The sequence below is a fragment of the Delphinapterus leucas genome, chromosome 13 (assembly GCF_059928025.1).
Source record: "Delphinapterus leucas isolate spDelLeu-1000000601 "Yukka" chromosome 13, BTC_Dleu_Yukka2, whole genome shotgun sequence".
Lineage (NCBI taxonomy): Eukaryota > Metazoa > Chordata > Mammalia > Artiodactyla > Monodontidae > Delphinapterus > Delphinapterus leucas.
Window position 1 is genome coordinate 9,154,068 of NC_143141.1, and position 17,401 is coordinate 9,171,468.

The window sequence follows — 17,401 nt, forward strand, 5'->3', positions numbered from 1 at the left end:
TGCGTCAGCATTCAAGAACGGATGACACACTGACTGGGATACACTTCACCTTGGAAAGCACATGATGGACCCACCTGTGAAGAAGAGGAACTGGGAAAGACTCGGAGCATGGACGCTGGGAAACCCTATTTCCTCATCCTCAAGGTTCAGTGACGAGTCTTCCAACCTCTCCTCCCATAAGAGATGGGTTTATCTAATTGTCAGGAGAGCACAAGTGGAATTGAAGCATTAGAGATGCACACTCACGGCCTCACTCCCTTCCTTTCTCAATGCTCGGGGGCTGTGAGCAGCACGTGGCTCTCCTGGCAGCGGCTAAATGAGGGCCTGCCCTGCGGCCCCAATGACGCCCCCTAGGGGAAGCCCAGCCAGGCTCAGGTGTTAAGAGTCTCATTTTGGTTGGTCCAGCCCTGCCATCACCAGAGATGCTCTTTTGATCCCCATCTGGGGCCTGTCACCTATTTATCAATTGGTTCCAAATTCAGAGGTGAACAGGATTAAGACTGCTGGGGCTCTTGAATGCCAAGGATGCAGTCTCTGCGGGATGCAATTGGAAGGGCCCAAGCTCGGCTGGAAGGCAGCATGCGGATACTGAGTGGGAAGAAATAAGCGCAAAGCCACCTTCGTGACGTGGGAGCAGACACAGACACACACTTACCGATTCGTCTTTCCCCGCCTCCAGCAGAGCATCTAAGCGGCTAGCCTGGCTCAGAGCCAGCTCAAAAGGCGATTTCTCAACCCAGCTGATGGCAGCGGCTATGGATTGTGCAGTCACAGGAACAGCACCTTCCTGCCATTTCACAGGCTCTTGAGAAACCCTGAAAGGGACCGCATGGGGCTGTCACTGGCAGTGGTCGATGTAGCTGTCAGCCCTCAGTCTCACAGCTACGAGCAGCAAGACACCCAATGTCACCAGAGCTGAGAGAAAGAAAACACAGCTCCCAGCCCTCTCAAAGTTACCGAGAAAACAGGCGAGCTGTTTAAGGCAGGTTTCCAAAGCACTATGACCTTCCATAAGCTGTACTGACTGGGAAAAACAATGCTTACAGGAGAATTTAAAAATCTCAAAACTTGGAACTTCAACAATTGCATTAAAATTACTGAGGAACGTGCACAGGGAACTACACTCAATATCTTGCAATAACCTATAATGGAAAAGAATCTAAAAAGGAATATATGTATACACATATATAAAGCTGAATCACTTTGCTGTATACCTGAAACTAACACCACATTGTAAATCAACTATATTTCAATAAAAAATTTTTAATGTCAAAAAAATTATTGAGGACAGTTATTTTCATAAACAGGAACGTTTAGGGCTTCCCTGGTGGTGCAGTGGTTGAGAGTCTGCTTGCCGATGCAGGGGACACGGGTTCATGCCCCGGTCCGGGAAGATCCCACATGCCGCGGGGTGGCTGGGCCCGCGAGCCATGGCCACTGAGCCTGCGCGTCCGGAGCCTGTGCTCCGCAACGGGAGAGGCCACAACAGTGAGAGACTCGCGTACCGCAAAAAAAAAAAAAAAAAAAATAGGAAGGTTTAGATGCAACTGTCTTCTGTGAATAGTTAAGTTTATAAGGATTCACAGCATTAAGATTTGCAAATCAGCAACAATTTTGTTACTCCACAATTTTATTTCTAATTCTTTTATTACATTGTTTTCATTGTTCTGAAAGATTCCCATCAGTTACCTTTTTTTGGATCAAAAATAGTATTGTTCTGAGTTCAGCAGAGAGTAAGTTTTTAAATCCTGGGACATTTTGATTCAATCATTTAATTTGAGCTTAGAAATGTGATGGAATACCCCCAAAAAACAAGGGCCACTTGAGTTTATCTCTGTGTTTATAATTAAACGAATTTTATGAATCACTTATGAATTTGTAATTATAAGAATTATGTGAATCCTGGACTAAATGAATCAGCCTGATTTGCCCCTCCTAGCCCACCTCCAGATACAGAGGCTGCCTTACCTCTGTGTGGCCCTTTGGGTAGAGAATCTGGCTGAGTGGCATCTATGCTACACATTTCCAAAGAAGCTAAAGCACTGTAGACTTAATCACTTAATTCCTTCAATAATATAACTGCGACAGAAATATAAACTTGGGATAGAACACAATTAGGCAGCATCCTTGAAGGTGTCATCTGTTTAGCTGAAAATATTTTACTTAAAAAAGAAAAACTCGGGCTTCCCTGGTGGCGCAGTGGTTGAGAGTCCGCCTGCCGATGCAGGGGACACGGGTTCATGCCCTCGTCCAGGAAGATCCCACATGCTGCGGAGCAGCTGGGCCCGTGAGCCATGGCCACTGAGCCTGCGCATCCGGAGCCTGTGGCTCCACAACGGGAGAGGCCACAACAGCGAGAGGCCCGCGTACCACAAAAAAAAAAAAAAAAAAAAATGATTTAAAAAAGAAAAACTCAATTAGATAGATGTCCCTCTCATCCAGATGTTTTCTGTCAGGGAAGTACAGCCACTGTTCCACATGAGAAGTCAGTGCTGAAGTCCAAATTCTCTTGAATACAAGAATCTGTAAAAAATTGATTGTGAAAAATCTGAAATATGGGAAAGTCTATAAAGCCAGCCACCTGTTGTTCTGATTAAAGGGGGTCAACTTACAGGGGAAATCAATTTGAGCTGCAAACTCAATCTGAAAAGCAGTGAAATTTGTGACACTGGAATTCATTATTGAACCTAAAGTCTAAAACGTGTGAAGGAATTTTAATTTTAAGAATTTATATTCTTATATTTTGACCTTGCCATACCATACACTGAAGAAAACAAGGTTTTAAAGTATCTTCCAATTTGAAAACTAAGATGCCATATACAAAGCAGATAAAAGTTTTTAAGATTTACTCATTGTGGGTTTTCTGCTGGAATGATATATTCTAGGAAATTACAAGATTATAGCTCCTCCCTCCCCACAGATCTAACTGCGTTAGTTATGCTCCTTAACTCCAAATACATGAAAATTCCTCATGAAGTTTCAGGGGAATACTCCTTTCCTATGGGAACTCACCATATGATATTGAACTTGGCTATGTGAGCCACCTGCTCCTGGAGGACCATGACTAGAGCATCTCGGCACAGATTAAGCTCCTCCTCCAGCATGCCGCCACAATCCAGCACTATGGTGATGCACCGTTCCAAGATGACACCAAATACCTGCCGGCTGTTGCTGGTGAGCCAGTCCATCCGCTGCTTGTAGCTCTCCACAGCTTGTGTTAAGTGCTCCACATACTGATAGATCAGGTCTGATGTGGCTGTCAACTTAACGAAAATAAAAGTAACAAAATAAAAATTAATAAAAGCACACCAAATCAAGTCATTTGAACCACACTGCAGCCCGGAACAATAGGGCCCACTGAGTCATGGGCTACGCCATCAAGAACTGTACATTAATAACAGTTGCATAGATGATCCTTCAAACTCCACACAATCCAGGAGGAAGTCTTCCAATCTTTCAACTGAAAAACCCTTGGATAATTCCCCATAGAAGGAAACATGGTGATGAAATCTATTCAAAAATATAGCACTCTTTTGAAAAACATGTGTTTCCAGATTGTGTTTAACCTTTCTAGTTACAGAATTACTTTTATCTGAAAATGCTCAGGGGTACTTTAAGAAATTAGGTAGAAGAAAAGAGAGATTAGCAAAGGCAGAGGAAGTTCCTAAAGGAACTAGAAAAAGATGAACAAACAAAACACGGAGTTAGTAGAAAGAAGGAAATCATAAAGATCAGAGCAGAAATAAATGCAATAGAGACTAAAGAAGCAATAGAAAATAACAACGAAACTAAGAGTTGGTTCTTTGAAAGATAAACAAAACTGATAAACCTTTAGCCAGACTCATAGAGAAAAAAAGAGAGAGTGCCCAAATCAATAAAACGAGTAATGAAAAAGAAAAACTTACAACCAACATTACAGAAATACAAAGGATCATAAGAGATTGCTATGAACAACTATACACCAATAAAATGAACAACCTAGAAGAAATGCACAAATCTCCCAGATGGAACCAGGAAGAAACAGAAAATATGAACAGGCCAATTATCAGTAATGAAATTTAATCGGTAATAAAAAAAAAAAACCAACAACTCCCCCAAAACAAAAATGTAGAACCAGATGGCTTCACAGGTGAATTCTACCAAACATTTAGGGAAGAGTTAATACCTATCCTTCTCAAACTATTCCACAAAAATTGCAAAGGAAAGAACACTTCCAAACTCATTCGGCCAGCATCACCCTGATACCAAAACCAGCTTATCACAAAAAGAGAAAATTACAGGCTTATCACTGATTAACATAGATGCAAAAATCTTCAACAAAATATTAGCAAACCAAATCCAAAAATACATTAAAAGGATCATATATCATGATCAAGTGGGATTTATTCCAGAGATGCAAGGATGGTTCAGTACCTGCAAATCAATAAATGCGATACACCACTTTAACAAACTGAAGAATAAAACTCATATGATCATCTCAATGGATGCAGAAAAAGTTTTTGACAAAACTTAACATTCATTTATGATAAAAAAAAAAAACTCTCCACAAAGTGGATATAGAGGGAACACACTTCGACAAAATAAAGGCCATATATGATAAACCTATAGCTAACAGCATACTTGATGGTGAAAAGCTGAAAGCATTTCCTCTAAGATCAGGAACAAGACCAGGATGCCTGCTCTTGCCACTTTAATTCAACATAGTATTGTAAGTCTTAGCCAGAGCAATCAGAAAAAAGGAAATAAGAGGAATTCAAATTGGAAAGGAAGAAGTAAAACTGTCACTATTTGCAAATGACATGATACTATACATAGAAAATCCTAAAGACACCACCAAAAAACTACCAGAGTTCATCAGTGAAATCAGGATACAAAATTAGTATACAGAAATTTGTTGTAGTTCTATACACTAACAATGAACTACCAGAAAGAGAAATTAAGAAAACAATCCCATTTACTGTAACATCAAAAAGAATAAAATACCTAGGAATAAATCTAAGGAGGTAAAAGACCTGTACTCAGAAAACGATTAAGACACTAATGAAAGAAATTAAAGATGACACAAACAGATAGAAAGATATACTGTGTTCATGGATTGGAAGAATTAATATTGTTAAAATGACCATACTACCCAAGGCAACCTATATATTTATGCCAGCCTTATCAAAATACCAATGGCGTTTTTCACTGAACTAGAACAAATAATTTTAAAATTTGTATGAAAACACAAAAGACCGCGAATAGCCAAGGCAATCTTTAGAAAGAAGAACAGAGCTGGAGGTATCTTGTTCCCTGACTTCAGACTATACTACAAAGCCAGCAATCAAAACAGTATGGTACCGGCACAAAAACAGACACATAGATCAACAACGTAGAACAGACAGTGCAGAAATAAACCCATGCATTTATGGTCAATTACTTTATGCAAAAGAGACAAGAATATACAATTGGGAAAAGACACTCTCTTCAATAAGTGGTGCTGGAAAAACTAAACAGCTACTTGTAAAAGAATAAAATTAGAATATTTTCTCACACCGCATAAAAAAATAACCTCAAAATGAATTAAAGACCTAAATGTAATACTGGAAACCATAAAACTCCTGGGGGAAAACATAGGCAGAACACTCTTTGACATAAATCGCAGCAATATCTTTTTGAATCTGTCTCCTAAGGCAAAGGAAACAAAAGCAAAAGTGAACAAATGGGACCTAATTAAACTGAAAAGCTTTTGCACAACATATGAAACCACTGGCAAAATGAAAAGATAACCTTCTGAACGGGAGAAAATACTTGCAAATGATATAACTTTTAAGGGATTAATATCCAAAATATAGAGTCATACAAATCAATATCAAAAAAACAAACAACTCACTGTCCGCCCTGGGTCACCGCAGCCTCCGCCGCTTTCAGGCCTAGCAGCCTGAAGAAAAAAAAAAAAACAGAAAAAGATAAAAAAAGAAAAATAATCCGGAAACGCTTTTAAATCTTTTTTAAAAAAGAAAAGAGGGCTTCCCTGGTGGCGCAGTGGTTGAGTCCGCCTGCTGATGCAGTGCTCGCGCGCCCGCGTCCACGCACTTCCGCACGCCACCCGGCCGCGCCACGTGGCAGCCCGAGCCCGCCGCACCCGCCCCCCGCGCGCCGGCCTCCGCACTGCACGTGTCCGCGCTGCCCTTAGCCTGCCCGGCGTGGGTGGTGCCTGCGCGCTCGGGCAGCCCGGGGGCGTGCAGAGTCGGCACCGACAAATATTTGGTTTCCCGTTTTCCCGGGCTGCCGTAATCTTAAACCGCCAGGAGCCCAAGGCCTATTTATAGAGAAACGCACGTTCCGGAGACCGCCGTGGACACCACGGCGTTGCCTCTGGAAGAATTTTTGTAATTTGGAGGACAGTCCCCGTTTTAATTTTTTTCATTTTTTGAAATTGGGAGCTTCCAGACCGGGACAGCTGAAAATTGCAAACTCCCAGGGAGGGCCATATTGTTTTTGAGAGCCTTTTGTCTGCGGTTTGGCAGTCTCCTCCCAGCCGCCCCCAGACTCCTCTCCGGCCCGCGGAGCCCACTCCAGCTTCTCTGAGTTTCACTGCCACCTGTGAGCCGCGGCACGGGCCACAGCTCCGAGCGGAAACCCCCTTTGTCCTGTGTGGTCCCTCTAAGAAGTCCTCCTGGCGGGGCTCAGGGTGGTGGGGAGATGAACGCTGCAGCCAGCAGCTACCCCATGACCTCCCTGACCTCCCTGTACGTGGGCGACCTGCACTCAGACGTCACCGAGGCCGTGCTGAACGAAAAGTTCAGTCCTGCAGGGCCTGTGCTGTCCGTCCGGGTCTGCCGCGATACGATCACCCGCCGCTCCCTGGGTTATGCGAACGTCAACTTCCGGCAGCCGGCTGACGCTGAGCGGGCTTTGGATACCATGAACTTTGATGTGATTAAGAGAAAGCCAATCCGTAACATGTGGTCTCAGAGGGATCCCTCTTTGAGAAAATCTGGCGTGGGAAACGTCTTCATCAAAAACCTGGACAGATCTATAGATAACAAGGCACTTTGTGGTACTTTTTCTGCTTTTGGAAACAGTCTGTCCTGCAAGGTGGTGTGTGATGAGAACGGCTCTTAAGGGTTACGTCTTTGTCCACTTCGAGACCCAGGAGGCTGCCGACAAGCCCATCGAGAAGATGAACCGCATGCTCCTCGATGACCACAAAGTGTTTGTGGGCAGGTTCAAGTCTCGAAAAGAGCGAGAAGCTGAGCTTGGAGCCAAAGCCAAGGAATTCACCAATGTTTATATCAAAAGCTCTGGGGAAGAGGTGGATGATGAGAGTCTGAAAAAGCTATTCAGCCAGTTTGGTAAGTGTCAAGGTGACGAGAGATCCCAGTGGGAAATCCAAAGGCTTTGGATTTGTGAGTTACGAAAAGCACGAGGATTCCAATAAGGCCGTGGAAGAGATGAATGGAAAAGAAATCAGTGGGAAAGTCATTTTCGTCGGCCGTGCGCAGAAGGAAGTGGAACAGCAGGCCGAGTTAAAGCGAAAATTTGAACAGCTGAAACAGGAGAGAATTAGTCGCTATCAGAGGGTGAATCTCTACATTAAGAACTTGGATGAGGCCATTGATGATGAGAAGTTAAGGAAAGAGTTTTCTCCTTTGGGATCAATCACCAGTGCTAAGGTAATGCTGGAGGATGGGAGAAGCAAAGAGTTTGGCTTTGTCTGCTTCTCATCCCCTGAAGAGGCAACCAAAGCAGTCACAGAGATGAACGGACGCATCATGGGCTCCAAGCCACTGTATGTCACCCTGGCCCAGAGAAAGGAAGAGAGAAAGGCTCACCTGACCTACCAGTATATGCATTGGGTGGTTGGGATAAGAGCGCTCCCTGCCAATGCCATCTGAAATCAGTTCCAGCCTGCAGCTGGGGGCTACTTTGTGCCACAGGCTCAGGGAAGACCTCCGTATTACCTAACCAGTTAGCACAGATGAGGCCTAATCCACGCTGGCAGCAAGGTGGGAGACCTCAAGGCTTCCAAGGAACGCCAAGTGCTGTACGCCAGTCTGGGCGTCGTCCAGCTCTTCGCCATCTGGCTCCAGCTGGTAATGCTCCAGCCTCTCGCAGCCTCCCTACTACCACTCAGAGTCGGGTCTGAGTGCCCAGACCGCTTGGCTATTGACTTTGGTGGGGCTGGTGCCGCCAGCAAGGGCTGACTGACAGCTGCCAGTCTGGAGGTGTTTCCGCAGCTGGGCAGAACCTAGCGTGCTGCTGTTGCTGCCGCTGCTGCTCGGGCTGTTGCACCTTACAAATACGCCTCCAGTGTCCGCAGCCCTCACCCAGCCATCCAGCCCCTGCAGGCACCCCAGCCCGTGGTCCATATGCAGGGGCAGGAGCCGCTGACCGCCTCCATGCTGGCCGCAGCAACCCCCCCCCCCCCAAGGAGCAGATGCTGGGTGAACGTTTGTTCCTGCTCATCCAGATGATGCACTCAAACCTGGCCGGGAGGATTACGGGGATGCTGCTGGAGATTGACAGCTCGGAGCTGCTGCACATGCTGGAGTCCCTGAGTCTCTCCGCTCCAAGGTGGATGAAGCTGTGGCGGTCCTACAGGCTCATCATACCAAGAAAGAAGGTGCCCAGAAGGTGGGCGCTGTTGCTGCTGCTACCTCTTAGACAAGGACAAACCGATTCAAAAGCCAAATAACCCCTCATGGAATTCAGCTCAAGGTTTGAAGATGCCCTAGCTTGTCCTATGGACCTCAACACCAAGACCCACAAATTGCAAATTTAATAGGTCATTTTGTATCAAAAAGTCAATTCTGAAGCGCCTAGAATTTTTCAATTGAAAGATTATATTCTTTGGGTTCTGATATGGCACAGACAGTGTTAACTTTTTTTTTCTATTGTGAGTTTTGATTTTTTCCCCCAGAAATTGATTTTATTTGATGTACCCAAGTCTTACCCAAGTTTCTCAATAAAGAAAAAAATCTCCATAAAAAAAAAATTGAAAAAATGGGCAGAAGATCTAAATAGACATTTTCCCAAAGAAGACATACAGATGGTCAACAGGCACATGAAAAGATGCTCAGCGTCACTAATCAGAGAAATGCAAATCAAAACCACAATGAGATATCAGCTCACACCTGTCAGAATGGCTATCATCAAAAAGACCACAAATAACAAATGCTCAGGAAATGGAGAAAACGGAACCCTCCTACACCGTTGGTGGGAATGTAATTGGTGCAGCCCCTATGAAAAACAGTATGGAAGTTCTTCAAAAAACTAAAAATAGAGCTGGCATATAATCCAGCAATTCTCCTGGGTATATATCCAAAGAAAATGAAAATACTAATTCGTAGGTATACATGCAGCCCAATGTTCATAGCAGCATTATTTACAGTAGCCAGATAATGGAAGCTATGGAAGCAACGTAAGTATCCATCAACATATGAATGGATAAAGGAGATGTGATATATATATATACATATATCACACAATAGAATAGAATATTACTCAGAATTTTACTCAGCCATAAATAGAATATTACTCAGCCATAAAAAATAATGAAAGCTTGCCATCTGCAGCAACATGGATGGATCTGGAGGATATTACGCTCAGTGAAATAAGTCAGACAGAGAAAGACAAATATTGTGTAATCACATGTGGAATCTGAAAAATAAAACGAATGAATATAACAAAAAATGCATCTGTATCATATTTGCATCTGGCATTGAATTGTATCGTTTCATAAATGACATCAAATTTGTATTCAACCTAGAGATTATCATACTAAGTGAAGTCAGACAAGAAAGACAAATATATGATATTAAAAAATGATACAAATGGACTTATTTACAGAACGGAAACAGACTCAACAGACTTTGAGAAAAAACTTATGGTTACCAAAGGGGAAAGGTGGCGGGGGGAGGATAAATCAGGAGTTTGGGATTAACATATACACACTACTATATATAAAATCAACAAGGACCTACTGTATAACACAGGGAACTCTACTCAATCATCTGTAATAACATATGGGAAAAGAATCTGAAAAAGAATGGATATGTGTATATGTATAACTAAATCACTTTGTACACCTGAAACTAACACAACAATGTCAATAAACAATGTATTCTAATAAAAAAAAAATTAAAAAAATTTGTATTCAACAAATCTAGATAAAATTCGGACACTCCAGAGAAAACTGGGTTGGGCTGGGGGAGAAATTAGGTAGAAGAAAAGAGAGATCAGCAAAGGCAGATGAAAAAAAAAGTCTCACTGAAACATCTGCCTAAGCATAATACACCAAAAATGTTTCTGAAAATGCTTCTAAACATGCCAGCACATCTGCCTGGCTTTCTCTAAGGGATGCCACCCCACTACCCATCCTCCCGCTCACAGCCTTTGTCCTATGTCCTCTTGTCTCTCAGGCCAAGCTCCCCTGTACCTGGATCACTTGATCACCCAGGGCTGCCACCAACACTCTAGGGGCTGCCCCTGAAAGGTGACTTACAAATAAAGCATCGTTCACACAGGTCAGGCAAAATCGTGCAAGGCCTTTCAGGGTGTAGGGAGGCAGGAGACAGACAAAAGGAATAAGAAAAAAGTGTACCCTATGCTGTGAAGAATCAGACATTAAAAGATCTGGTACTTAAAAAAAAAAACAACGTTAACAATCTTCACAACACCCCCAAACACCTAAATGGTTAAGGAAAATGTGTCTTCGGAACACACCATGTAATTCTACGTTTTCACGCTGGTCCCTCTGCCTTCAACTCCTTTCGTTCTCATCCCAGCCCCCTCCCCACGCCCCTGTGTCGGCAGAATTCCTAACTCCCTCACCAGAGTTCACGGCACTTACTACAAACCTCTACCATAACACAGAAACCAGGGTGGGACCATGTCATAGGGGCCATGTGGGTGGAATTAGATGGCAAAGACAGACGTTTTCAATACTGTCACATTGATTTTAAGGTGGTTCAGATAAAAAAAGCTGCGCAGCGCCACCAAAATAAAATAAAATGAAAATAAGAGTAATGTACATTTTTTAAATGTTAAGAAATAACCATCCAGGTGGTACATGAATGTACAGTGACATGAAAAAGTATCCATGAAGCAACATGATGGGACGTGTGTCTCTGGAGCTCCCTGTGGTGGCCGGGGTGTGCACAGCACCTGACGTGTTAAGGGTGCGCAGGAATCACGTGTTGAATTGCTGGGAATGAAGGACTCCAGTAACAGGTGCCACTCAATCTCTGTCCACTACTACCTGCATCAGGGGTCCTCTATTCCTAGAGCATCTACCAGATAACAGCAGCTTGTGCTTGCCTTTCAGCTAACTTCTGTCATACTGCTTTCTTTATTTTCCAGGCAAAACAAAGTGTTGATATGCAAAGGTTTTCACCTCCGGTCAAGACCTTTCTGCTCTCATCTCTAATGGGTCAAGTGCTTCTCTCCCCAGTTCCTGGGCCTTGACATTCACCACTGTCTACACACAGAAGAAATCCTCCAGCCCTGATAAGGCCTTGGCCTGCCTGCCTGTCCATGTAGACCTCAGTAGCATGTCCCAGGACCTGGCCATCGAGGGAACTCCGACTTACATTGTACACTCTGCCATCTTCCGTTGTGTAGATCCGTGGAAACAGGCCATCTGCATACCGGGAAGCCACAAGTCTCCCCAGAGACGTCACATAATCTGCATGTTTATAAAGAAAAGCAGTCAAAATGGTACATTATCAAGACTTATTTTTATTTCAAAATGCTATTCTCTGACATCAGATTATATCCCCAGGGACACCAATAATCTGTGATGCTTAGTATTCTGTTCTAGATAATGAAGTATTTCTAGGTGCTATGATAAATGTGACTGTTTACGACATGTGAAATCCTGTGATGCATGAATGAATGGGGAGGAAGAACAGGGTTTGTTTCTTGGTCTCTTGGTTCTTTTGTCCAGAATGATTAAGGCAGGGGTCAGAAAGATGACATAGAAACTGTGTTTAATTCCGGAGATCTTTTATTCAGGACTTGGGCTTAGTTTTCAGAATTTTAAAAATTAAACTTAGATATTATCTACTGTTCCCTCGAGTGGGGATTCATGAATAAATGAGTGAGATGAAGCAAGTAGGGAATACAGTCAGAACACTCATACAGGATGTCAAGACCACTTTCTTCTCAGAGCATATGCTCAGCTGTTCAACATCCACCCCATAAACACTCATTGAGCACCGCTATGCGCTAGACACAGTGCTTACAGAATGGGAGTACAGTGCTTCCTGAAACATATGTTTACTCCTTCGCAGAACTAACAGAAGCTTTCAAGGACTAATTATGACTTGGCAGGACAGAGATGAGGTAAGGCTTCATGGAGCTGTTTTATTGTGATAATTATTTTATTGTTGCTGTTATTGTTAGTATTATTAAGTCTCAAAGGTGGTAGAGAGAGTGGTGGTACTCTTCGATCCAACACTTCCTTTCCTTTGCCTTTCTAGGGAGGCAGGATCACGGCCTACTTGGGAAAGGCAGAAGGGGCAAGGCTGAATTTTAGAGACCAGGTTTGGTCCCAAATCACCAGGAATGATAAAATTCACAAGTCCTGAAGTTCAATGTCCATAATAGTAAAGAGCAAAGAATGGATACTTGAATCCCATCAGCAATAACCTCACTCAATAAATCTCTCAATCTTTAAAATCTTCATTTCTAAGATTTCAACATCTTTTTTTTTTTTTTTTTTCTTTGCAGTATGCGGGCCTCTCACCGTTGTGGCCTCTCCCGTTGCAGAGCACAGGCTCCGGACGCACAGGCTCAGCCGCCATGGCTCACGGGCCCAGCCGCTCCGCGGCATGTGGGATCTTCCCGGACCGGGGCACGGACCCGTGTCCCCTGCATCGGCAGGCAGACTCTCAACCACTGCGCCACCAGGGAAGCCCCTGATTTCAACATCTTGACTGACATCTACAGAGCAGCGTCAAATCACCAGCAGCATTCTCTCTTTACCTAAGACATTTATCTGGAGTCAGGAGGGAGGGCTATTTTCTGAGAATTGAAGAAGATGAATCTATATAAGGCTCCATAGCTGTATTAAAATTAAATTAAAAGCCAATTAAAATTAAGGCATTATGAATTCCCCATCCAATAATGGTGAAGTAGATTTTATTGGCTAACTCTCACACAGAAAAAAATTATAAGCCCTGGACAAAATATTAAAATAGCTACTTGAAGGCACTGGAGAGCAATTAAGAACAGGCAGAAACTGGAGTAGCATTAATCCTTGAAAAAAGGAAATTGGTGAGATTTGCATTCATTTAATAAGGGAGGCAGAGTTTGGAGTTTGAGTCCAACCAAGTTAACTGCTTGCTAGAATAAGAATCAGCTCTCCACCCATCAACTGGTAAGTGGATAAACAAACTGTGGAATATCCATACAATTCATCTCCTGATTTTATTTGGCCATAAAATGAATAAAGTTCTGGTACATGCTACAACATGGATGAATCTTAAAAACATCACATTAAGTGAAAGATGTCAGGGACTTCCCTGGTGGTGCAGAGGTTAAGAATCCGCCTGCCAATGCAGGGGACACGGGTTCGAGCCCTGGTCCAGGAAGATCCCCCATGCCGTGGAGCAACTAAGCCCGTGCACCACAACGACTGAGCCTGCGCTCTAGAACCTGCAAGCCACAATTACTGAGCCCGTGTGCCACAACTACTAAAGCCTGCGTGCCTAGAGCCAATGCTCCACAACAAGACAAGCCACCGTAATAAGACCGCGCACCGCAGTGAAGAGTAGCCCCCACTCGCCATAACTAGAGAAAGCCCACGCGCAGCAACGAAGACCCAACTCAGCCAAAAATTAATTAATTAATTTTTTTTAAAGTAAAAGATGTCAGTCACAAAACACCACATATTATATGACTCCATTTATATAAAATGTCCAGAACAAGAAAATCTATAGAGACAGAAAGTAGACTGCTTTGGGCTGGGGTCTGATGGGCAGGGTGCATAGCTAAGAAGTACACGGTTTCTTTCTGCAGTGATGAAAATGTTCTAAAGTTGACTGTGATGATGGTTGCACATATCTGTAAATATTGAATTGCACACTTTAAATGGGTGAATCGTATAGTATGTGAATTACATCTCAATAAAGCTGTTATTTTTTAAAAAGCAGATATGAGAATCTAGCTGTTTTCTATTGGGACAAATATTAAAGGAATTTGCAAAAATGTAAAACAGTGCCACTCTTCTCACTACCATTTTTATTTTAAAAAACATTTTTTTCTTAAAAATGTTATGTTAACATATAATGGGTTTGTTACTTTTAAATGAATTAATAAATATTTTTAAGGGTTTTAGTTTTAACTTCCAATATGATAAATATCAACAGATGTAAAATGCATAAATTCTTGTAAGAGATTAAAAATGAGGACATGATATGAAAGTGTATAAAGGAGATGTAATGAACTGAATAAAGAAACATTAGGGTAAAAACATTTACATACTAATATAGATAATCAATTCTAATGACAGTGGATTTCTCATCAGAAATCACAGAGGCCAGAAGGAAGTGGCACAATGTCTTTTAAGTGCTGAAAGAAAAGAACTGTCAACCCCAAATCTTATATCTGGTGAAATTATTCTTCAGGAATGAAGAAGAAATAAAGATATTGTCAGACAAAGAAAAAAAAAATGTTGCCAGCAGAGCTATTCTTACAGAATAAATAAAGGAAGTTCTATAAACAGGAAGGAGACGATAAAAGAAAGAACCTTGAAACATCAGGAAGGAAGAACACAGTAAGCATAAATATGTGTAAATAAAACAGATTTCTCTTCTTGAATTTTCTAAATTGCTTGATGGTTGAATTAAAAAGTATAGTACAGCCTAATGTGATTCTCAATGTATGAAGAAAAACAATAAAGCATGTTATAAATGAGATTAAAGGGACATAAAGGGAAATAGTTACCATTCTTCATTCAAACTGATAAAATGCTGACACCAGTAGACTTTGATAAGTTACATATTTATAATGTAATACCTAGCACAACCACTAAAAGAGCTGTGTGAAGAGATACTCAAAAAATACTATAGATAAATTTTTTTAAATTCTGAAAAATGTTTAAGTAACCCAAAGATAGGCAAGAAAAAGAAATAAATGGAAAACAGAGGAAAACAACAGAAAACAAAAAATAAAATGTCAAACAAACTCTAACATATAATTACATTTAATATAATTGGTCTAGATACAACAATTAAAAGAGACTGGCAAAGAGGATTTAAAAACTGACCCAATAATAAGGTGTCTATAAAAACCTGCTTCAAATATAATGATGTATAAGTTAAAAGTAAAAGGACAAAAAAGATAAGTCATGTAAATATTTTAAAAAAAGAAAGCAGGATTGGCCATATAATGTAAAAAAAGTAAACTACAGAGGAAAGAATATTACTAAGGATAGAGGAGAACATTATATAATTATAAAAGTGTCAATCCACCAGGAAGACTTTGCAATTCTAAACGTACATGCACCAAACAACAGAGCAGCAAATATGTAAAGTAAAAACTGATAGAACTGAAAGTAGAAACAGACAAATCCACAATTATAGTTGGAGATTTCAATATCACTCCTGTCAACAATTGATAGAATAACTAAACAGAAAATCAGCAAGAATAAACAGGATCTAATTGGCATTTATTTTAAAAAATACTCCATACAACAACAGAAGAATACACATTCAAGTACCACAGAATATATACCAAGGTAAACCATATCCAGGGCTAGAAAACAAACCTCGAAAAATTTAAAAGAATTGAAACTGAGTATGTTCTCTGTCCACAGTGGGAACAAACTAGAAATCAATAACAAAAAGATAAGAGATTCTGGGTCGGGGTTTCTTATGTAGCAGAGCAGCTCCCTCACTGCGATCTATTGAAAGTCAGCCCTCGACACAAGGGTTTGAAAAAAAAAAAAGTTAAAATAGAAATTAAAAAGAGAAAAAATATTTTTAAAAGATGAGAGAAATCTCCAAACTCTTGGAAACTAAATAACATGCTTCTAAAAAAAAAAAAAAAAAAGTCCTTGAATCAAAGAAGTCTCAACAGAAATAAAAAATACTTTCTTAACTGAAATGATATACAATAAAATGAATTGATAATGAAATGAAATGATAATACAACATATGAAAATTTGAGGGACACAGCTCAAGCAGTCTCAAGAGAGAAATTTATAGCACTAAATCCTGACACAAGAAGAGCTGAAAAGTCCCAGAACAATAATCTAAAGGTCCCACCTGAAGAAACTAGAAAAAGAAGAGCAAAATAAAATCCAAAGCATGCAGAAGTAAATAATAAAGATCAAGGCAGAAATCAATGAAATTAAACAAAGAAAAATAGAGAAAATCAATTAAATTAAAAACTGGTATTTTAATAAGATCAATAAAATTGACAAACCCCTAGCAAGACTGACAAAGATGAAAAGAGAGAAGACATAGGGCTTCCCTGGTGGCACAGTGGTTGAGAATCTGCCTGCTAATGCAGGGGACACGGGTTCGAGCCCTGGTCTGGGAGGATCCCACATGCCGCAGAGCAACCAGGCCCATGAGCCACAACTGCTGAGCCTGTGCTTCTGGAGCCTGTGCTCCGCAAAAAGAGAGGCCCGCGCACCGCGATGAAGAGTGGCCCCCGCTTGCCGCAACTGGAGAAAGCCCTCGCACAGAAATGAAGACCCAACACAGCAAAAATAAATAAAATAAATTAATTTTAAAAAAAAGAGAGAAGGGCTTCCCTGGTGGCGCAGTGGTTGAGAGTCCGCCTGCCGATGCAGGGGACACGGGTTCGTGCCCCAGTCCGGGAGGATTCCACATGCCGCGGAGCGGCTGGGCCCGTGAGCCATGGCCGCTGAGCCTGCGCGTCCAGAGCCTGTGCTCCGCAACGGGAGAGGCCACAACGGTGAGAGGCCCGTGTACCGCAAAAAAAAAAAAAAAAAAGAGAGAGAAGACATGAATTATTGATACCAGGAATGAAACAGGGACTATCACTTAAAACCCTACAGAATCAAAAGAATAATGGAATACTACAAACAACTCTGCACACATAAATCAAACAACTTAGATGAAATGAATCAATTCCTCAAAAAACGCAAACTACCACAACTCACTCAATACAAAATAGATCATTTGAATAGTCCTATACCTTATTAAGGAAAGAAATTTGTAATTTAAAAACTTCTAGAAAAAGAAATCCCCAGGCTTGGATAGGTTCCCTGGATAATTCTACTGAACACAGAAAGAATTAAATTCTATACAATATTTTCCAGAATATAGAAGATAAGGGAACATTTCCCAACTCATTTTATGAAGCCAGCATTACCCTGATACCAAAATCTGACAAAGGCAGTATAAAAAAAGAGAAACTACAGACAAATATCCTTCATGAA

The 17,401-nt window shown here is 41.5% G+C and overlaps 1 protein-coding gene and 1 pseudogene across 18 annotated transcripts in view; one reads left to right on the top strand and one right to left on the bottom strand.

Annotated features, from left to right (window-relative positions):
* VWA3B (von Willebrand factor A domain containing 3B) overlaps nucleotides 1–17,401 on the bottom strand; it is a 211,733-nt gene that overhangs the window by 181,325 nt on the left and 13,007 nt on the right. For 13 of the 18 annotated variants that reach the window (XR_016395339.1, XM_089922672.1, XM_089922671.1 and 10 more), the window contains exons 3-6: nucleotides 11,577–11,671; nucleotides 5,873–5,920; nucleotides 3,013–3,263; nucleotides 656–815 (exon numbers count right to left, since the gene is read on the bottom strand). Coding sequence is in view for 15 of the 18 variants with exons in the window: in XM_089922672.1 (XP_089778798.1) it covers nucleotides 656–815; nucleotides 3,013–3,263; nucleotides 5,873–5,920; nucleotides 11,577–11,671 (554 nt within the window). In the remaining 3 variants the exon portion in view is untranslated. Of the gene's footprint in view, nucleotides 1–74; nucleotides 476–655; nucleotides 816–3,012; nucleotides 3,264–5,872; nucleotides 5,921–11,576; nucleotides 11,672–17,401 lie in introns of those variants that run through there. The other 5 variants (XM_089922689.1, XM_089922683.1, XM_089922673.1 and 2 more) reach the window with 4 other exon arrangements.
* Nucleotides 6,294–8,870, top strand: LOC111187438 (polyadenylate-binding protein 4 pseudogene; annotated as a pseudogene).